Below are 23579 nucleotides of genomic sequence, written 5' to 3' on the forward strand. Positions count from 1 at the left end.
CCGGGATGGTCTTGATCTCTTGACCTCGTGATCCACCCACCTCGGCCTCCCAAAGTGCTGGGATTACAGGCGTGAGCCATCGCGCCCGGCCCAGGCTGCTGTTTATTCTTTGCCTGGTTTCCATAATGGTGGGGTTAGCTCCACCTTCCCAATGGCAGGCTCTTTCCCTCTGCCAAGCCTGCTGTTCCCGGGTGGAGGATGTGTTAACCGTGAAACTCTCCCAGGAGAGGGACCCTGGTTGCTGGATCTTGTGGGGAAGGGGCCTGTCTGGTCGTATCCCCTTCCCGACTTTGAACGCTCCCTTTTGTGGTATGGGGAGTTCCTTTTTGCAAGCTTTCTCAGTATTAGTCCAAATCTTTGCCCTGGTCTGCGTTAACAAGGCACCAGTCTGGCTGGGGCTGCCGGCCTGGGCTGTCGTCCGGGTCCATGACTCTGGGTGGTTCTCAGCAAGGCGGCCTTTTCCTGGTCTGTGTGCTGCCAAGGTCTCAGAGTGAATTGCTGTATCTGCTTCAGAGAACCAAGGAGGTGATGCCCACCCCCCATCCTCCGTGACTGATACACTTTCTAGGTGGGGCAGTGCCCCACCTTGCCTCGGCTGGATGGCTTTGGGCTGCTTTCACTGCCTTTTTGGGGGGTTAATCCCACTGTTCAACTAGTCCCTTTAAAACAAAAGTGGTACCTCCCTTGGAGATGTGGTTATCACTCTGGTTCTGTCCCTCTGGGTGGTAGCTGAACTCTGGAGAAGCTTCCTTTCATCCATCTTCCCCCACTTCAAGATCAAGACCCTCACAAAGTATATTCTTTTATGGCCTCTGATGTCAAAACACTTTTGTAGAGTCATGCTAGGAAATAGTAAAAGCAACATTCATCAAGCTTCAGCTCTCATTCCTAACAAGGGCTCTGCTGACATTCGGGTTAGAATCACAAGGCAAGTTAGGATAGAATTAACATCTCAAACAAAGTAACCCAACAAACCAAACACTTCAACTAACCCAAGTCCTTAGTGCACTAATTTTAGAATAAGGGGGTAAATCACAAAAAACATTAAGTCTCAGAAAACATGCTCCTGGAAGGGGTCTGCAAACTGTGGCCCATCACCCACCTATTTGTATAAATAAAGTTTGATTGAGCACAGCCATGCCCATGTGTTTACTTGTTGTCTATGGATGCTCCTGCATTACAAGAGTGGGGCTGAGTAGCTGTGACAGAAAACATGGCCCTGCAGAGCCCAAATATTTAACTATCTGGCTCTTTGCAGAAGGTTTGCCAACTCCTGTCCTACAGTACTATAAAAAAATGCAATTGGGAGTGGTTTTAAGAAATTTTGGCTAATGTTCACAAAAGAATGCCCCAGAAACTATTAAATACTATGTGTTTCAAAAGCGTCAGGCTGGGAGTGGTGGCTCATGCCTGTCATCCCAACACTCTGGGAGCCAGTGCAGGGGAATCGCTTAAGCCCGGCAGTTTCAGACCAGCCTGGGCAACAGCCTGAGACCTCATCTCTGAAAAAAAAAGTAAAAAAAAATTAGCCAGGTGTGGTGGTGCACACCTGTAGTCCCAGCTAACTCTCAAGGCTGAGGAGGAAGGATTGCTTGAACCCAGGAGGTAAAGGTTGCAGTAAGCCATGATCATGCCACTGCACTCCAGCCTGGGCAACAGACTGAAAGGCTGTCTGAAAAATAAAAAGATATTTTAAAAGCATCAGATAGGCTTGCTCTGCAAAGATCTTAGATTTTTGTAGTCAGAAATACCTAGAATTGTTTGAATTTCAGTTGTGACAATGAGTTGTAGAAACAAGTTATTTAAAACCCCCAGTCTTAGCTGAAAATGGAATTTGAGGCTGCAAAGATGACAATAGATCATAACATAAACTGCGTGGTGTACAGTCTAGAACACAGCCTTAGTTTCCCCACAATTTCCTAAATCCCAAAGAAAGAAAAGATGGGAGAGAAAAGCACTTTCACAAACCAATGAATGATGGCTCCCAATGATGACTATAACATTCTCAAATGAGAGAAATTAAAATTAAGAAGACAAAAAACCTGGCCCTACCAAAAGCTTTCACAGCTAGGGACTTAGACTGAAAACAAAAGATTTTTAATAGGATTTTTTAAGAGAATGCAGGACAGGGCTAACAAAAAGAAAAAAAGCAATACCGTTCTACTCCACTTTGATAACATGGTAGGAGTTATTAAGAAATTATTTTAGGCAAACAGAAAGGAAAAGGGGTCCTTGGAAGGTTTTTCACAGCTTTTTGTCTAGCATAAAAGCCCTGGGTCTTAGACTCAGACTGGTAACCTTTAAGATGCAAATGCAAGCCATTAAAAACTGAGTTCACCCAAGTTGATGATTCCCACCGTTGTCCTCTTGCCCTTGCCCCAACATGTGCCTAACAGCATAGCCTCCCCCTCATATCAGCACGAGGGTAAAACATCAGGGCGCCCTGCATATGCATCTTAAAGGACGTTGTTTTATCTAATTCAACTCAAAATCCTGGTGTTCCTCCACTTATCAAAGCCGCATCAGTAACAAGGCAGTGTCCCAGGTACAAAGCAAGAACAAGGACTCTAAATATCATTCTGATATAACTTTAACAAAGGCTATACATTAAATGGGGGACCGGGCTCAGTAGCTCAAGTCTGTAATCACAACACTTCAGGTGGCCAAGGCGGGTAGATCACTTGAGGTCAGGAGTTCAAGACCAGCCTGGCCAACATAGTGAAATCCTGTCTCTACTAAAAATTTTAAAAAATTAGCTAGGTATGGCAGCGGGCGCCTATAATCCCAGCTACTCAGGAGGCTGAGATATGAAAATCGCTTAAACCCGGAAGGCAGAAGTTGCAGTGAGCCAAGATTGCACCAGTGCACTCTAGCCTGGACGATAGAGTGAGATTCAATCTAAATAAATAAATAATCAATCTCAATAAATAAATAAATGGATGAATGAATAGATAGGTAGATAGATAACTTATCTTTTTAATGAAACTTGTAGTTTGTGTACTTATCAAGTTTTAAGTGAATCTAATTTTCAGATCACACATATTTGCGCTCAAGAACCTGTGTTTTTTGTTGGATTTATTAAATATTTTCTTTTTTATCATTAATAATCTATCTCCCCATGAAGGCAAGAGCCGTATCTACCTTGACTACCACTGTCTCTCCAGCGCTATCTCAGCTGTATGGAATCTGGTAGAAACTTAAATATCCACAAATGAAGAACCTGTTCTTAGACTGAGCGGGAGCTCATCCTGCCATCTAGCGGTCCACATGAGTAACAGCTCCGTTAAATACAGTAGAGGGCAGGTATGCGTTCATACAGTCACTACTTTGGAAGAGAAAATTTTAAAGACAATACAGGAAATAACAAGAATAGGTAAGAGGTAAAAGACTAGGATGACTATCACAATTGGTTCCATCTCCTACGTCTTCTAGAGAACTATGCAATGATCACTGATATCCAGAATAATGACCATGAGACACTGTCACATTAGCAAAAAAAGTATCCAATCTTTTGGCTTCCCTGGGTGACTTTGGAAGAAGAAGAATTGTCTTGGGACACACGTAAAATATGCTTAACACTAACAATAGCTGATGAGCGGGAAAAAATGTAAAAAGAAATCTTATAATATTTTAAGAAAGTTTATGAATTTGCATTGGTCTACATTCAAAGCCAACCTGCTATATGGCCCATGGGGTGTGGGTTGGACAAGCTTGTTTTAAAACATACAAAAGAAAATATTCCATTTGTCAAGGATTCTTGTTAACAAAAATTTTTTTTACTAAACTTCTTTCAGTGACATATCTTAAGAAATTCTGCTCACTAATGTTTTGGAATTCTGTATTTGTAATCAGAAAGTACCAATACTCTCCCATCATCCATGCAGTAATAAACCTGTATTTCACAGTGTTAGTAAATAGAGCTTACCTGATGTCTAGACCTATTTGGCAAATGTTAAGCTCAGACTATGCTGACTTTTTTGCTGATGGCTGTCATAAAAGTTATTTTTATTCTAAAGTCAAGACAAATTTGCCTTAAAGTGCTGAAATATTTAACTGAACTAAATGTTTTGTTTTGTTCATTTTTTAAAAAGTACAACTTCAAAATTCTCAAACAATTCTATACTCCAATTTATTTGAATGTACTGTTGGTGCAGTGGTCCATAAATATGATCTAATACATTGATAATGACTAATACTACTGCTAATTTTACCAATACCAACTACTCCACTATTTTCCACATTCCTCACAATACCTGGGGTTGAAGGTGGAGATCAATATAGTTTTATTGTAAGGTAAAATTTAGCTCTGTGTTTTGTATCAATCTCATAAGACACACACATTCTATCGATATGCTTATTAGGACTGGCAGGACTAGACTTTAACAGTAAGAGTCTTTTTTACTGAAAATGAGAACATTACCAGATTCACTGCTACTGCTTCTTTCACAGCACATCTCCCTTATTACACAGAGCCAGGCTTTCATCAAAGGAAAGGGAAATACTATCAGATTTGTGGCATTTTCTTTGTTGTTCACCAGATAATTCATCTGAATTTTCTTCTGGTTATGTAAAGAAAAATAAATGAATTGCTGTACTGTGATTTAGAAAATTTAGCTGTTTTCAGTACCTATTTGCACAGAAATTTAGTTTCAATAAAATTCGTTTCAAAAGTTAACACTGTTTATTCAATCTGTCCAACTATGAGTTACAGCAGAACACTATCTGTGTGTATTTGTTTATACTAAAAATACAAAAATGAGCTGGGCTTGGTGGTGGGCACCCGTAATCACAGCTACTCAGGAGGCTGAGACAGGAGAATTTTCTGAACCCAGGAGACAGAGGGTCCAGTGAGCTGACACCGAACCACTGCACTCCCGTCTGGATGACAGATTGAGACTCCATCTCAAAACAAAACAAAAAAAAAATCAAGGTAGTGGAAGAGGAAGATAAAAAATGAGTAGGAAAAATATTGAAGTCAGAATTGAATGTAGACTCTAAATGTTATGGTTGCCTATGAATCTATAATTCCATATCCCAAATTTTCTTTTCTTTCTTTCTTTTTTTTTGAGATGGGGTCTCACTCTGTCACCCATGCTAGAATGCAGTGGTGCAATCTCAGCTCACCTCTGCCTCAACCTCCTGGGCAGCACAAGTGATCCTCTATATCAGCCTCCTGAGTAGCTGGGGCCACAGGTGTGTGCCACCATGTCTGGCTAATTTTTATTTTTTAAATTAATTTGTTTATTTTTTGAGATGGAGTTTCGCTCTTGTTGTCCAGACCGGAGTGCAATGGACGGCACGATCTCGGCTCACCGCAACCTCCACCTCCCGAATTCAAGGGATTCTCCTGCTTCTGTCTACCAAGTAGCTGGGATTACAGACATGCACCACCATACCCAGCTAATTTTGTATTTATAGTAGAGACAGGGTTTCTCCATGTTAGGCTGGTCTCGAATTCCCAAGCTCAGGTGATCTGCCTGCCTCGGCCTCCCAAAGTGCTGGGTTTACAGGCGTGAGCCACTGAGCCCAGCAAATTTTTTATTTTATGTAGAGATGGGATCTTGCTACATTACTCAGGCTCAACTAGAACTCCTGGGCTTAAGTGAGCCACCTGCCTAGGCCTCCCAAAGTGTTGGGATTACAGGCGTGAGCCACTGCCCAGCCCCAAGTTTTCTTAGTCTCAGTTTTAATTTTCTGTGTTCATTAGGATAACTAATTTTTTAAATGTGGTCTCTTTATGTGCCAGTGAGGGAATCAAGTAAGGAGTTGTCATCCAAGGATCACTTGTCCTTTGTCACAATGTTGAGGTCCTACAGTGAAGTCATTAAATGGAAATTCCTCTGAGGCTCCATGAAATCTTTCCCTGCACGTGAATGTCTCTGCAGCACTCTCCTGATTTACTCACCCGCTGCCCTGAGTTCTCCTTTACCAACCCTCAACAACATTGGCTCTTCTGAAGCAGATTCCTTGAACCTAGAATGACAGGGAGAACTCCATGTAGTCTAAACAGAAAGGCTGAAATTTACACTCATATTTTTAAATAAGAAAAATAATCTCTCTCCTGGGCAGAGATTAGAAAGCAGGATCTCTCACAGACCTTCAATTTCCCAGTCCTTGTTGATATGTAAGCTAATTTTAGGTGGATATGACGGTTTTTGACATTTTAATAGTCATGCTTTTATTTAATGTATATTAGAAATATATATCTCGAAAAGTGGTAAAGATATGAAGTTTCATTTTAAGGTAAGTAAAAAGTGAACCAGTTTTTTAAAAAATACAAAGTAAAAGATAGTATATAGATAATATGCAGATACAGCAAAGAATTATGAGGATGATGTACAAATGACTAAAGTTTCAGAAACATGAGAATGTGGAAATCGGAATACATTGATATGGCCAAAATTGCACACATGTGCAAGAGAACCAGGAAATAGGCAAATGTAAAAATCAGAAACCTCTTTATGCTTATCACAAACTTGGATTTTCCCTATAAAAATCTGTAGTCTGATACAATAGCACACATCTGTAGTCCCAGCTACTTGGGAGGCTAAGGTGGGAGAATCACTTGAGCTCAAGAGTTGGAAGCTGACTGAGCAACATAGAGAGACCCTGTCTTAAAAAAAAAAAAGGAATCTACAATGTGATGGTTCTAAGTCTGTTATCCACCAATACATACATGGTAAGCTTCATATGCACCATGTATTCTCATGGAAATACATGATTCCTGTGCTTCTCTGTAATGCCACCTCTTTCTCTACTACTCCAGAAGATGCTTTGGAAGGCAAGCAAATGGAAATTGTTATAATAAGAATCACTGTTCCAGCTGAGCACAGTGGTTCACCTCTGTAATCCCAGCATTTTGGGAGGCCGAGGCAGGTGGGTCACTTGAGATAGGAGTTCGAGACCACCCTGGCCAACACAGTGAAACCCCGTCTCTACTAAAAATACAAAAATTGCCTGGGCATGGTGGCATGCCACCAGCTACTCAGGAAACTGAGGCAGGAGAACCACTTGAACCCAGGAGATGGCGTTTGCAGTGAGCAGAGATCGCACCACTGAACTTCAGCCCAAGCAACAGAGTGAGACTGTCTCAAAAAAAAAAAAAAGAAAAAGAAGCATTATTCCACTCTAATTCATTTTTGTAATGTGTAAGCTATTAACAAATAGGTACTTTTACTAACATTTTCAGCACACTCCATGACTGACTGACACCTGGTTGCCACTTGTCACAGCATAAGCATGCCTTATGGGTCTGAGACATCATGTGTGCAGACCCCTGTTGGGGAATCTGCACTGTAGGGGCTGCTTTCCTTATTGTCTCTGACCTAATACTGTCCTCTTTTCTCTTTACGCATACAGACTGTTGAGCGGGAACTGCTGCTCCATCTGATTGATCGACTGTCTCGTAACCAGGGATTGCAGAGACCCTGAAATCACAAATCTGATCGACAGTACCCGGATACACATCATGCCTTCCGTGAACCCAGATGGATTCGAAGCCGTCAAAAAGCCTGACTGTTATTACAGCATCGGAAGGTAAAGAGGGGCTGGCCTATCTTTATTTCAACACAACACAACACAAAGGCTCCCGCCAGGCACCTGTTGGCCTTGGCAAGAGGAGTGTGTCATGGTGGCAGCCCTCAGAGCCAGTGTCATGTCACTCATGTGCCAAAGCTTGAGGCTCATCAGGGCTGTGCCCGGCTCGCAGGAGGAAATGCCAATCAGGCTACTTTGCACAGGCTACTTTGCACTCCCTCGCCCTCCCCTGCCTCCACCCCTCTGGGCCTCCCTGTCCTGGAACGACCAGGCGCTTTCTCACCTCAGTGATTTACATACTCCATTTCCTCCCACTGCCTAAATAGCATTTCCTCCAACTCTTTCTTCCCAACCTGTCATACACTAGATGCCCTGATAAACTCTCAGATCACTTTCCTTTCAGAGCACAACTTTCAATATCTAATTTCTTGCTTCATGTCTCTCTCCCCACTATGCCACGAGCTACCTGCAGGCAGGAATCCTGTCCATTGTGTTCACCGTTGTTAGATCCCCAATGCCTGGCAGAGCACCCAGGCCCTTGGTAATGACTGGCTGATTTATTAAGCCAATAGTCCAAGACCTAACCGTAACCAAGAGCGGGTCTTGACGAAGCTCTGATTTAAACAGTTTATTTTGTTTCAAGCTGCCTTTGGAGATTTGGAATTTCTCAGCTGTTTAATATACATTTGTATTTATGCAGTTTATAAATGTGTTTGCTTTACCAAAGCTGAACAAAATCTCACCACTTGATTCCCTCCAAGTTTTTCTAGCATATTTAAACACGGCCATTCCACTTTTCACAAATACACTTATGTCAACTAATGTGTTTACTGTTGTTTCTGTCATCAGTTGCTACATAATGAACCACTCCAAATTAGTGACTCAAAGCAACAGCCTTTTTATTTACTATTGATTCCATAGGTCAGGAATTTGGGCAGAGCAGAGCAGGGATGGCTACTCTCCGTGCCACAGGTCTGGGGCTCAGCTCTGGTCTTTCTGAGACAGATGACCTGGAGCCGTGTGTTTGGAGTCTCAGCTCTGGCTGTCACCCGGGCTCCTCGTTTCTCCACAGGGACTCTCCACGTGGATACCATTAGGGTCTCAGGGTCATAAAAGGGAGAATGTAAGAGCAGAAGTCCCAAAATACAGACACTTACCAAAACTGTGCCTGCATCACAATAGCTAGTGTCTCGTTGGTGAGAGCAGATCATGAGGGAGGGGATGCCATGGGGTGAAAGTGCCAAGTGTGGGTCATGGCAGGCCACCAGGTCAGCCATCACCACACCCACACTCACATTTGGACAGACACCTGGAGCCTAAAACAAAGGGCCTGACACTGTAAGAATCCACTCCCTTATGCCCTATCAGCAAGCCCTAAAATATTCTTTCTTTTAAAGGGAAAATTACAACCAGCATGACTTGCATCGAAATTTCCCTGATGCTATTGAATATAATAATATCTCAAGGCAGCCTGAAACTGTGGCAGTCATGAAGTGGCTGAACACGCAGACGTTCGTCCCGTCTGGAAACCTCCACGGTGAGTTACTCATTCGATAATGGTGTTCAAGGTAAGCAGGTGCAGGCCCGGTCCTGGGTTCCTAAGTCCAGAGTGGGACTGAAAACTACCTCTTTGCCTCTGGACGAGGACCGACTATCCCTTCCCCACTTAACTTCTCTGACAGGGTGAAAAGAGCTTCCTGTTCCCAAGCCTAGCCATCCTTCCTGTGACTCTTCAACAGCAGATGAGCAGTGTAGCTGAACTGACAACCCACAACTGGACATGCGTTGGTGAAATAGCGAAATTTACATTCTAGAAGATAGGATCTAAATAGTCAGATTTAGATTCTCTGACAAGAGACAACATAACTAAAATAACATAAAACTGGAACAACTCACCTTTTCTTGCTAATCATATGAATGGTAATTGTTGACTCTTCTAAAACTCTGTGGAATGAGGACCCAAAATAGTACAGTACTTTTATTTCACCCCTATAATACCTAAGGAAATTGTCCTTACCTCCAGAAATTAGCAAGAGGGACTGAGAGAACATTTAGTTTTTAAGTTGATTTGGGAGTTTGGATTTGTATCTGACTTACTTGGGGGCTATCACCTTGTTCATTGTAGCTTTGTTTCTTATAAAGTAGAAGAATAGAAGAAGCATTCATCAAGGTGGATGGAGGATTTCTCTATAGGGAAATTGGAGGATCTGTGTGTCATGTGATTATGTATTTGCTAATGTGGTGTTTGTGTTTCCTCTTAAAGTCAGTTTAAAGGTCTTGCTTCATCTTTTAAATGCAGCAAAGGGCATTATACTCCCAAAGCTTAACACCTGATGGTGAGGTTTTTCAATATCTTGCATATACCTGTGCTTTAAGAAATCCCAACATGAAGAAAGGAGATGAGAGTAAAAACGAAATGAACTTTCCTAATGGGGTTACAAATGGCTACTCTTGGTATCCACTCCAAGGGGAGTTTCTCTTCATTTCTTCCATTCTCCTTATTGCCTTCACCCAGAAGTGCCTGCTGGTTTATTTTGATCCGGCAGTGGTTAAAACACCTTTAGGCACAATAGGCCCTTCATTGTGTCCTTACTGGCTAATATCATAGAAGCAGTGGAGATGATTAATGGCTTGAGATACTCAGACATGTTCCTTATTACCAAGGGCCTCCTTCATTCATTCAGATGCTTATTCTGCATCTGCCTACTGTGAGCCAGGAACTGTACCAAGACAGATGAACAAGACATACAGCTCACCCTGGAGTTGAATAGGGGAGAGAGATATGCAGATAAGTAGTTGTGATAGCAGTGTAATTAGAATAAAAAACAGATTTAGAAAAGGCGCAGTGTGCCCCCAGGGTGCACAAAGCCAAAATACAATAGGGAGTAGTGAAGACCTTGGAGAAATGTAATGCTTACCTCACATCTAACAGGGTCAGCTGCTACTAGATCCAGCTAATTATTGCCATGCAACCATGGGGAGCCAATACTGCCAGATCTTTCAGTTTGTAACAAGAAACTGGATTTGTACGTGAAGTATCATGGTTCATAAGCCATTTTGCAGGCTCAACAAAGGAGCTCTTCAGACAGGATACTGCAGGAGGAGGGCCCCCAGTTCTCCACCCTCAGAATAAGATGGCCAGGTAAGAGAAAGGATGAGATTGCTATGTAGGCAACATGGAAGAAGAAACATTCTCTTTTTTTTTTTGAGACGGAGTCTCGCTTTGTTGCCCAGGTTGGAGTGCAATGGCGTGACCTTGGCTCACTGCAAACTCCAGCTCACTACAAACTCCAGCTCCCGGGGTCTAGCAATTCTCCTGCCTCAGCCTCCTGAGTAGCTGGGACTACAGGCACATACCACCACCCCTGGCTAATTTTTGTATTTTTAGTAGAGACGGGGTTTCACCATCTTAGCCAGGATGGTCTTGATCTCTTGACCTTGTGATTCACCTGCCTCGGCCTCCCAAAGTGCTGGGATTACAGGCGTGAGCCACCGTGCCCAGCAGAGAGATACTCTTATTAGAGGGAACAATATAAACAGAAACCTAGGGTGGGAGGACAGGAGGGGAGACGGTAGACTGGAACTGGATTCCCAGCCTCAGCTGAAAACATTCCCTTCTAGACTAATTAGCCTGACCCCACCAACCCCAAGCTGCAGCGTGCATTTCTGCATGCAGGCCACTTCCAAAGGTACCTTCCCTAATGGTCACTTTGGATGCACAAGCTTTCAGGTAATTTTGCACAAGCTGCCATTTTTGTGCCTGGGCAGCTTTCTGTCAGTTTTCCAAGTAACATAAATAAACATAGGCTACAACTGATAGGCAGCAGGCCCAGGCAGCATCCAAACCTCTCTCGTGTCCAAGATACAGACCCAACCCCTACTCCTTAGGGCTCCTGCATAATCTCTGCTTTCCACAACCTGTAGCTAAGAAAGGGTCCATCCTGTCCAGTGGCAGAGCTGGCCTCCATGTTCACTGTCTAACTTTCAAGGCAAATCCAGATGTGTAGGAAATTAGCTGGGAATGGTTGCTGCTGGGAATTGTTCCCTAGTGTTCCTGTGTGTGAGCTGTGTATTATTCTTAGACAAAAACAGGTGAAGCTAGCTGCCTTGAGGAGCCCAGAAGAATGTGTCTGGCCCCACCTGGAGGTTTTGTTGGCCAGGCATAACACACCTTATCCAAAACTGCTTTCTCCATGCTTGGCATTCTCAATACTGGCTGCTTTGCTAGGGATCCATAATGCCGCCTGTTTTCCTATTGAATTTTTTTCTACCTGAGACACATCCAGCCTTGGGGTTTGTCTTGTTTTCTTTCCTCTTTTCTTTTTCCTTCTGCTATTTTTTGGTGAAAATGAGGTCAGAGAAATGTAAAACCTGCAAGGTAAGTTAAAGAAATAGAAAGGACAGAGAAATTCTTCCTGACTGAAATCTGGGCTTACATAGTTATTACTTTTTAGATAATATTTGTATATAATATTTTGACCACTTTCTTACCATTAATATTTTTTAAAATTATACTTTATGTTCTGGGGTACATGTGCAGAACGTGCAGGCTTGTTACATAGGTATACATGTGCCATGGTGGGGTTTGCTGCAATGATCCCTCCCCTAGCTCCCCACCCCCCAACATGCCCCAGTGTGTAATGTTCCCCTCCCTGTGTGTGTCCATGTGTTCTCATTATTCAACACCCACTTATGAGTGAGAACATGCGGTGTTGGTTTTCTGTTCTTGTGTCAGTTTGCTGAGAACGATGGTTTCCAGCTTCATCCATGTCCCTGCAGAGGACAAGAACTCATCCTTTTCTATGGCTGCATAGTATTCCATGGTGTATATGTGCCACATTTTCTTTATCCAGTCTACCATTGATGGGCATTTGGGTTGGTTCCAAGTCTTTGCTATTGTAAACAGTGCTGCAATGAACATATGTGTACATGTGGCTTTATAACAGAATGATTTATAGTCCTTTGGGTTTATACCCAGTAATGGGATTGCTGGGTCAAACAGTATTTATAGTTCTAGATCCTTGAGGAATCCCCACATTGTCTTCCACAATGGTTGAACTAGTTTACACTCCCATCAACAGTGTAAAAGCATTCCTATTTCTCCCCATCCTCTCTAGCATCTGTTGTCTTCAGATTTTTTATTGCCATTCTAACTGGCATGAGATGGTATCTCAGTGTGGTTTTGATTTGCATTTCTCTAATGACCAGTGAAGATGAGCTTTTTTTTCATATTTGTTGGCTGCACAAATGTCTTCTGTTAAAAAGTGTCTGTTCATAGTTTTCACCCACTTTTTGATGGGGTTTCTTTTTTTGTAAATGTGTTTCAGTTCTTTGTAGTTTATTAGTCCTTTGTCAGATGGGTAGATTGCAAAAATTTTTCCCCATTCTGTTGGTTGCTGGCTCACTCTGATAGTTTCTTTTGCTGTGCAGAAGCTCTTAAGTTTAATTAGATCTCACTTGTCAATTTTAGCTTTTGTTGCCATTGCTTTTAGTGTTTTAGTTATGAAGTCCTTGCCTATGCCTATGTCCTGAATGGTATGCCTAGGTTTCCTGTATATCCATCTATATGTATATTATGTATATCTATCTATATATGTATATACATATAAGTATATACATATATACATATGCTGTGTACATAAATCTAAGTATATATGTATATTATGTACATGTATCTATATATGTATATGCATATCTATATATGTATATGCATATCTATATATGTACATATATCTATATATCTATGCATAGATATCTATATCTGTGTATGTACATACATCTATATATACATATATTATGCACATGTATTATGTATATATCTATAATATATATAATGTATATATACATCACATAATGTATATGTATATATTGCATATAGCATGTATATTATGTATATATACAAGATACATATACATAATATATATACACATACATAAGAAAAATACTAAAATCATTATAAATTATTACTTAATGAGATATAAATCTGATTAATGTCCTACAGGGTGATAAACCATAACTTTTGGTGCTATCTCCTTTACAGAGTAGAAATCATTTTTCTCTGTGCAGGACAGAAATTATATCTCTAGTGAACAAAAATATTATCTTACCAACTTTCTATAAGCTAACATCTGAATTTACAGTTGTAAAATGTGCAAATCAATAACAACAAGTCAGGATTCAATTCACCTTAGATGGGCTAGTTAGGCAATGCCCTAACTTGAAAACAAATTATGCAATCATATTTTACCTTCCAAGTTTTGGAAAATATTTTTCTGACCAAAGGTCATCTCAATTTACAGTCCTCACTGGTCATATGTGAAAGGGCCTGTTTGGCCCCTTGTGATTACTGTTATCTCTTTTAAAACCGTTAGCCAATTTCATAGATAAAAATGAAATCTCATAATTTTAAAAGTTTTAGTATTAACGTGACTGAACATTTTTCTCATAGTCTTATTGAACATTTATTGTTCTGCTTTAAAAAAAAAAAAAAAAAAAGTCTATTAATGGCGGGGCCCAGTGGCTTAAGCCTGTAATCCCAGCACTTTGGGAGGCCAAGTTGGGCGGATCACATGAGGTAGGGAGTTCTAGACCAGCCTAACTAACATGGAGAAACCCCGTCTCTACTAAAAATTCAAAATTAGCCAGTTGTGGTGGGGCATGCCTATAATCCCAGCTACTTAGGAGGCTGAGGCAGGAGAATTGCTTGAACCCGGGAGGCAGAGGTTGCCATGAGCCAAGATTGCACCACTGCACTCCAGCCTTGGCAACAAGAGTGAAACTCCATCTCAAAAAAAAAAAAAGTCTTTTATTATCTATTGCTCATTTTTCCAGTGGTGTATTAGTCTTTTCCTTCTTGATTCATGTTTTTTGATATATTCCTACAAGTTTATTCTTAAATTATGTATTAATTTATGTTTTCTTCTATTTTTCTTTGGCATTTTTATTTTTTCATTTAGTTTTCTTACCTCTCATTTCTTCAATGAATTTTTAGAGCAGTTTGAGGTTTGCAGAAAAATTGAACAGAAAGTATGGAGTTCCCATATACCCTTTTCCTGCCCCACCCACAGACACAGTTTCCCCTATTATTAACATTTGGCATTAATGTGGCGTATCTGTTATAATTGATGAGCTGATACTGACACATTATTATTAATTAAACTCACAGTTCCCTTTAGGGTTCACATTACATATGCTATGAGTTTTGTCTACTAGAAAAACTAGCTGTTTTTATTATCAATGCCAAACAAGTCTTTAAGTCAACTAAAATTTATTTAATTCAGCATAAAGTTACTTTCATATTTGCCGAAAACCACAGTAAATACAGTTCTTGGCATAAAGACACAGCCTTTAGAATTCAAAGCCTCCTCAGCTGCAAGATTACATATATAAAACTCCGACTATTGTTTATATAATAGTGAATTAGATAATCAAATTAAAACAGTTATGCCATCTTTTTTTAAATGATCTTTTCTGACTGCATAAAATATACTCTCTAGAATAAAATAAAATGAAAATAGTTTACTTATACATTCATATTTAAATCATCTTCATTTACAAAATACTAGCCTGAGATTTATAATTCCTTTAAGCTTGAATTTTAGTGAAAGCCTAAGTAAAGTATAAGTTATACATTAACTGCAGTTACTTTAAATTGAAAATGAGATCAGTCAGAATTATTTTTGAAGAGAGCAAAAATAATGTCAGGTTTCTTGCTGTGGTTCTGGATGTTCAGTAGCCCGCTCATTTGAAGGTGGAATCAGCCCTGAAGGACTCACTTCTGGAGTGGAGGTGGGAGGAAAAATCCAGGTCTTGGGGAAGGTGAGGAGGAAAACTCCTCGGTGGATACACATTTCTCACTGTTCAAAGAGATTGGTAAAAGACGTTTTATAACTTTGAGAACCTGCACTGTGCCCTAATAAATCATTATGTTTATAACTTCCATTACCTATTCTTTTATTTGAAAATTGACACCAGAATAATTGATCTAACAAACTAATTTTTACAACATTGAGAAAAGTGTACCTCTTCAAATACCCTTTAAAGGAAATATCACTAATTTTTAATGTAATTTTTGTCCTAACACCTGTTTTTAAAAAGAGAGGGAGTATTTCAAAATATATAAAATTTACTATAAAAATATTTTTTATTGTCAAAGTCCTTCTCAAAGAACATTTTTCATGTAATACAATTTTCACCAAACTTAAAACTCACATCAATGATTCCCAATTCTGATTTGATATTATACTAAGTCATTTCCAGTTATATCAAAGACCACCTTAAACTTCCCCCAAAAAATTCATTTTAATTCACTTTAAACTTTAAAAACAGAGGCAAAACAAGGGAAGGAATGACTAGATAAGACATTCATAGGCAAAGCCTAGTATTTGATAACCACATAGTTATCCTGCAGAACGTAAAGTATGAATATGAAAGCAATGTATTATTCCCTTTGTTATGTGAAGCTTTAAAATAATTCAATAAATTCAAAAATTAGGTCAAACATAAATGCATTTTAAGTTTTAAATAAGTAGCACTACATCTAAACTATGAAAAAGACTTAAAAATATCTTAGCCATTAATTTTAATGCTAGAATATAAATTTTAATTTTTTAAAATTCTGGCCAGAATACCCAGTTACTACCAATAAGATACAGATAATTTTAGTTTCATAAAACCTGCAAAAAGTCAATGATTTTCTTGACTACCAAAATACAGAAATCTAAATTATTAAGATGAATCAATGTGAAACCTCATTACATTCCATTTATGGCTGGCTGCCTTCCCACTTCAGAAGTTTCCTCCACTGTGTTACTACATGAACAGATAGTAAAATTAGCATCTCTGATTAATAAAACATATTGAGCTTTAAAAAAATTTTAAAAAAAACAAGCATACTTGCAAATGGAGCATGTTGGTGGACCTGGGAAATCCCTTGGTGGAAAATCATCTCCAGAAGCTCTCTTTTTCCACAGAGGTGACCAGGGCCCAGTGTCAGAAGGACCCCTCTGAGAATCAGTTAACACATAAGAGCTTGATTCTCCCCTTTCATTGGTAATCTGATGGTCCAGTGGATTCTCTGGGCCTCTTGAGCCTCTTCCTCCTCTCCTTGTGAGCAAAAGCGAGAATGTGGGTGGACCCTCCAATGAAGTTGGAGGAGACAGAAAATCTCTCATTTCAGATGAAGGCTGACCCAATGGTGAGGGGCCATATGAGGAAGGCTCTCTGCGAAATGGCATATTTGGAACATCCAGTGCATATGGATTTTTTTCTAAAAGTTCAAATTTAAACTCTAGTTCAGCTAATTTTTGTCTGTTGCGAGCATTTTCTTTCCTTAAATCATGGAGATGTCTTTCAGCAGTTCGAGCTGCAAACCAGTTATCATGAGCTTTGTTCTCATAGGAAATAGTGCGCTTTTGATAATAATGCATCGTTCTCTCCAATTCTTCTTCAAGATCGTTGGCTCGCTTTCTATAGGCATCCAGCTTTGCGGTGGCATGGCTGATCCTTTTGTCTACCTTAGAAAGTTTCTCTTCTGTCTCTAACTGGCAATTTTCCTCTGTTGTTAATTTCCTGTAGAGTTTCATTTCATTTTCTTGATATAATTCAGTCATTTAAGTTTCTGTTGAAGCTTCTGATTCTCACTTTCAAAATGTGTGTTTTCTGACTGCAAAGATGCTTGTTCAGTTTCAAGATTTTTAATACGTTCTGCAAGTTCTTCCTTCATTTTATCAACTTCAGATAACTGAATATTAATTTGGGATCTTTCTCCTTCTAAGCTTTTGAAAGAAGCATTGAACTTAGCAGCATGAATCAGTTTCTTTAAAGCTCCATTTGGAGGACGATCTAAGTATGCAACATTTTCTGATTCACTGTTCATTTCTGACTCCAAGTTATCTTCATCTCTTCTGTCTTCTCCAAGCATAGCCGCCCAATCGTTCATCTTCAGCAAGTGTTCAGTCAGAGTCTTGATGTGACTGTCTTTATCACTGAGAACTTGTTCTGTGTGCACTTTGGAGTCTTCCAATGTTATTTTCTGTTTATTAAGTTCACTCACGTGTTCTTTCCACACTTCAACTTCTTGCAAAAGCTGTCTCTGGCTTTCCTGAAGTTGAGAATTTTTATCCAAAGTATCTTTTATTGCTGTCATCAGTGGTTCTGCATTCATTGGAAATAAACTCTTGAAGGTCATTTTGGCTTCAGCGACTTGTGATTTGAGGGATTTTGACTCATCTTCTAGAGACTGTATCTGTTTTGAAATATCTGCCATCAGTTCATTTTGTTCAGACTGTTTTGATTTCTCTCCTTTTAACTCTCTGACTAGACATAGTATTTCTTCCTCAAGTTCCACATTGGACCTGCTCAGCTTTTCACAGGTTGCCTCCAAGCTTTCTGCCTCTGTTGCCTCCTTCTCAAAGTCGTCCTTTAAAGATGACTCCACTTCATGGCCTTCATACTCTTTTTGAATAATGCTCAGTTTTTCAAGTAGTTGACATTTTTCCTCAATTAGTCTAGACAGGTTTTCAGCAAGCTTTTTCTCTCTTCCCACATAACACCAACTCCTAACTGATCTAAAACCTCTCCACAAAAAAAAGAAAACAGCAAAAAATCCAAAAACAGCTGCCCATATCACCCATTCCCATGGAAAACCATAATAATTAGAATCTGCTCCCATACTTTGACGCAGTGCTGCCACAACCCTGTGTAGTACCTCCAGAACCAGCCTCAAGTATGGCTGAGGGGTAGCCTGGGGCTCCTCCACAGTGCCAAGGCTGCTCTGGTGGTCGACGCAGTAACCAGGGCCTGTGGGGGCCACAACAAAGGGCAGAGAATAGTCAGCCTTCTGTCTGGAACCTGAATTCACAGGGGGCAACCAGAGCGGACCACTGCAGAGCAGGCTGCGGGGGACCTGGGGGACACGGGCACCCAGAGGCCTCACAGGCCCATGCTGCCTTTTTCTTTTTTTTTTTTACTTTATTTTTAGAGATGGGGTCTTGTCATGTTGTCCAGGCTGGTCTTGAACTTCTAGCCTCCAGGAATCCTCCCGCCTTTGCCTTCCAAAATGCTATGAATATAGGCATAAGCTACAGTAGCTGGGCTAAAATTTTTTTCTACTTCAGTACATCCAAAATATCCTGATGAAACAGAATACATTTTTTCTTGGGCAGGTATCAAGCGTTAAAAATTATTTTCAGAAACTACTTTCTTAAAAGTTATTGTATTTCATCAAATCCAAAATACTGTTAATTATAAATCCCAGTGTACCACCAAGAAAAAAAGAAAAGATTTTCAGTTAAAGACATGATGTGTTTAGCCATAAACATTTTTAAGATGCATCCCAATTCAGAGACATTAAAACATAAAAAATATTGCATCTTAGGCCAGCAGCAGCAGCTCACGCTTATAATCCTAGCACCTTTGGAGGCCAAGGTGTGAAGATTGCCGGAGCTCAGGAGTTCGAGACGACTCTGGGCAACATGATGAAACTCCGTCTCTACCAAAAAAAAGTTAGCCAGGTGTGGTATTGCACACCTGTGGTCCCAGCTACTCGGGAGGCTGAGGCAGGAGAATCGCTTGAACCTGGGAGGCAGAGGTTGCAGTGAGCCAAGATCGCACCACTGCACTCCAGCCCAGGCAAAAGTGCTAGACTGCATGTCAAAAAAAAGGAGCAAATTAAAAAGAAAATGGCAAAGATAACATTAGAAATCAATTAAATAGAAAACTGTACACCAAGAGGAAAAGGTATAAACCAATGATGGTACATTCGTGTGACAGAATTCTACTAGCATTAAAAGGGAACCATTGATACTTGAATTAGTGAGAATAAATTTCGAAAATACTGTTTTCTTTTTTTTCAAAGAAAGGGCTAATTTTAATTTTTTAATAGCCAACTAAAAAATACAATCTTTTTTTTTTTGAGGAATCCTAATGACTAAAGTAGATGATGCTGTTAGCAGATATTGAAGTAGACTTAAGACATAAAATGATTGAAGCAAAGTAAGAAAGCACTGATTTGAAATTATCTTTTAAATTTAGATGCATAATTAAAAATGTATTAATTCAAAGTTCCAAGCATGAAATCCATAAATGTCATGTTTTGTACTTGCTTCTTGAAGATAAACTCAGTAGTTGGTGGAAAGAATCCACACTCTAACAAAGCAGCAAACCACAAAACAGTTGTCTGCATGAAGAAGCCAGTAACTTTGCATTTGTATTTTTTTTAATTTTACTTTAAGTTTTGGGATACATGTGCAGAAAGTACAGGTTACTTTCATAGGTACACATGTGCCGTGGTGGTTTTCTGCACCTATTGACCTGTCCTCTAAGTTCCCTACCCTCCCCCCTGACCCCTAGTAGGCACTAGTGTGTTATGCTTCCCCTACCTGTGTCCATGTGTTCTAATTGTTCAACACCCACTTTTGAGTGAGAACATGTGGTGTTCGGATTTCTGTTCCTGTGTTAGTTTGCTGAGGATGATGGCTTCCAGCTCCATCCATGTCCCTGCAAAGGACATGATTTCATTCCTTTTTGTGGTTGCATAGTATTCCATAGTGTATATGTACCACATTTTCTTTATCCAGTCTATCATGGGTGAGCATTTGGGTTGGTTCCATGATTTTGCTATTGTAAATAGTGACTCAGTAAACATACATGTGCATGTGTCATTATAGTAGAATGATTTGTATTCCTTTGGGTATATACCCAGTCATGGAATTGCTGGGTCAAATGGCATTTCTGGTTCTAAATCCTTGAGAAATTGCCATAGTGTCTTCCACAATGTTTGAACTAATTTATATTCCCACCAACAGTATAAAAACTTTGCATTTTATATTTCCATCTTCCAGTTCATTCCCAGCTGTTCAAGATTTGGATTCCTGAAGGCTTCTTCGGAAAAAAAAAATACAATTTTCAACAAATTATACCTGGCACAAAGAGTAGACATTGTATTATTCTATTTATTATAATGCTCAAGACGAGGCTAGTGCATCATGACATAAGTCACAAAATAGTATGTGTAGAAATGTTGACAGGAAAAGAAGCACAAGGGCACTTTCCAGGTGGATGACAGTGTTCTGCATCCTGGACTGGAAGGTGCTTACAAATGTGTATGTGAAGGCAAATATCAAACTATACAGTTAGTATTTGTACATTTTACTGTTTATGAATTATACCTCAATTTAAAATAAAAACTCACTAGGATAGCCAGGCAGCATTTAAGCAACATGTTCCACATGGGGGACATAGGAAATATATTGGAATTGTTCATATGTAAGGATATACATGTGGATGTGTTTGAGACACCTGTTAGATGAACAAGTGGGAATGTTGAACACATCATCAGTAATTATTTCAGCAGAGTCACGAGAACGAAAACTAAATAAAATTGAGTTGAGAAGAAAATAGGAAGCTACTGAAGAGACAACAAATGCAAACAACGTTTTGAGAAGTTTCATGATATGGGAGGGAAGAAGTACAGGGAAAGGCATGAGAATGAGAGAAGAGAGGGAGAATTTCATGAAAGGAAAGAGAACATTAATTTTTGGCTTGTAGTCTTCATGTAGGTGAGACAGGTTGGGACCCTAGTGGAGGGTAAGAGTCGAGATAAGAACAGGGACAATTTTCCACTGTCACAGCAGAGAAACTATGATACATAGGCACAGATGCTGAGAAGTTGACATATTTGCCCTTGGAAAGATGATATAATTCTTATCTGGTGGCCACTTCTTTCTCAGTGACACATGAGATGAATTCATCAGCTGAGAGAGAAAGGAAAAGAACATGGGAGATTTGAGGAAAGAAAAGAAAATGTAAAATAATCATGTAAGAATATAAAAGTAAATTTATTAGAGAACTATCAGACTTGTTGGCCCATTTGAGATCACTGATCGTAAGTTTTAAATGATGCAGAGTTGTGTAGTTTTTTCAACAACATTCAGCTGCCCTGGGCTGCATGTTGTTCTGGATGTAAGAGTTGGGTGTTCTATCATAGGATAATTTTAACTAATGGGTTACTCAGACAGTTAGGTGTTGAGTCACAAAATTCAGAAATAATTTTACTCTTCACCTCCATAATAGATTCAATGTATTAACGTTACTAGTTCAGTAATCTTCACTCCATTTTTAAAGTTGTTAGTTCTGTTTTTAAAGGGAAATGTAAAACAAAAGTGTCCCAAAACTGTTAGTTCCTCTTTTACATCCAGGAAAGTTTTAATTTTATTTTGTATTTTGAGTAAAAAAGACTAAAATGGAGTTTTAGTGCTTTTTAACTATATATATGGTAACATGTTTTATTTTAAGCTTTGATATTTTCTTCAATGTGCTGGAATAGTGTCTATAAATTCAATCCATGCCAGACGTAGCAGAAGTGTGTAATATGAAAACAAAGGCATCTCAGAAGAAACTACAAGTTGTTGTAAAATAAGGCAAATTTGGGGGCCCAGTTTCACATAAATGCTCTGAATAAAAAATAAATTGTAGTGATAATTTAAGTGACTGTTTACCATACATAGAAGAAAAATGTGAGACTCAGTTCTCAAAAAGCAGGAGAAAATGGGCAAAGAGAGGAACATGTGGCAAACTCTTACTTTGTCCCAAGTACTATATCAAGCCTATTTAACAGGATCCTATTATCCATGGCTATTATCCACGGTTCATCTCACCCAAGTGCAGAAAACTAGGTTTGTTCCTGAAAACTCTTGTCATTTATGTGAAAGCATGGTCTGATGTGCATTTTTCTTTATTATGCAGATGTACAAATCAACTAATTCTATTAACAATTATAAAAAGACCACAGATGCTTTTACCCAGAGAAGCAGGTAGAAAGATAAAAAATTTCTAATTTATTTCAATCACTATTTCCCACATAAAAATTCAGCTTAATCTGACATACACATGTCCAACAAGCATATTAAAAAAATATTCAGCATCACTAATAATCAGAGAAATGCAAATCAAAACCACACTGAAATACCATCTCACGCCAGCCAGAATGGGTGTGATTAAAAAGTGAAAAAACAACAGATGCTGGCAGGGTTATGGGGAAAAGCGAAAACTTATACATTGCTCATGGGAATGTAATTAGTTCAGCCATTGTGGAAAGCAGTGTGGCGATTTCTCAAAGAACTGAAAACAGAACTACCATTCAATCCAGCAATGCTATTACTGGGTATATTCCCAAAGGAATATAAATCTTTCTACCATAAAGACACATGTACATGTATGTTCATTGCAGCACTGTTCACAATGTGAAAGACTTGAAATCAACCTAAATTCCCATCAACGGCAGGCAGGATAAAGAAAATGTGGTACATATATGCCATGGAATACTATACAGCCATACAAAAGAACAAGATCATATCCTTTGCAGCAACATGGATGGAGCTGGAGGCCATTATCCTAAATGAACTACCGTAGGAATGAAAAACCAAAGACGGCATGTTCCCACTTTTAAGTGAGAGCTAAACATTAAGAACACATGGACACAAAGAAAGGAACAGCAGGCACCAGGACCCACTTGAGTGAGGAGGGCAGGAGGAGGGAGAGAATCAAAAAACTACCTATCAGGCACTATGCTTATTACATGGGTGACAGAATAATCTGTAGATCAAATCCCCATGATACGCAATTTTCCTGCACAGGTGCCCATGAACCTGAAATAAATGTTTAAAAATATAAATAAAAATTCAGCTTAAGCTGCTTTGTTATATAACTTGAATTGTTTGGGCCAATTCTTGCTTAAGTTTGTCTACATTGCATGACATACTACATATTTTTACTTTAATAGCTATGCAGCTATTACAATTTTTAAATGGCCGGGTGCGGTGGCTCAAGCCTGTAATCCCAGCACTTTGGTAGGCCGAGGTGGGTGGATCACGAGGTCAAGAGATCGAGACCATCCTGGTCAACATGGTGAAACCCCGTCTCTACTAAAAATATAAAAAATTAGCTGGGCATGGTGGCACATGCCTGTAATCCCAGCGACTCAGGAGGCTGAGGCAGGAGAACTGCCTGAACCCAGGAGGCGGAGGTTGCGGTGAGCCAAGATC

The 23579-nt window shown here is 39.6% G+C and overlaps 1 protein-coding gene across 1 annotated transcript; it reads right to left on the reverse strand.

Annotated features, from left to right (window-relative positions):
• Nucleotides 1–15152: 15152 nt before the first annotated feature.
• LOC108290399 (melanoma inhibitory activity protein 2-like) lies at nucleotides 15153–18223 on the reverse strand. The gene is given in 3 exon segments (XM_017510196.2): nucleotides 15153–15392; nucleotides 16432–17149; nucleotides 17152–18223. Coding segments are annotated over 3 exon segments (1860 nt in total). The 5' UTR covers nucleotides 18209–18223; the 3' UTR covers nucleotides 15153–15307.
• Between the last annotated feature and the right edge of the window lie 5356 nt (nucleotides 18224–23579).

Source organism: Cebus imitator, unplaced genomic scaffold (genome assembly GCF_001604975.1).
Source record: "Cebus imitator isolate Cc_AM_T3 unplaced genomic scaffold, Cebus_imitator-1.0 Scaffold433, whole genome shotgun sequence".
Classification (NCBI taxonomy): domain Eukaryota; kingdom Metazoa; phylum Chordata; class Mammalia; order Primates; family Cebidae; genus Cebus; species Cebus imitator.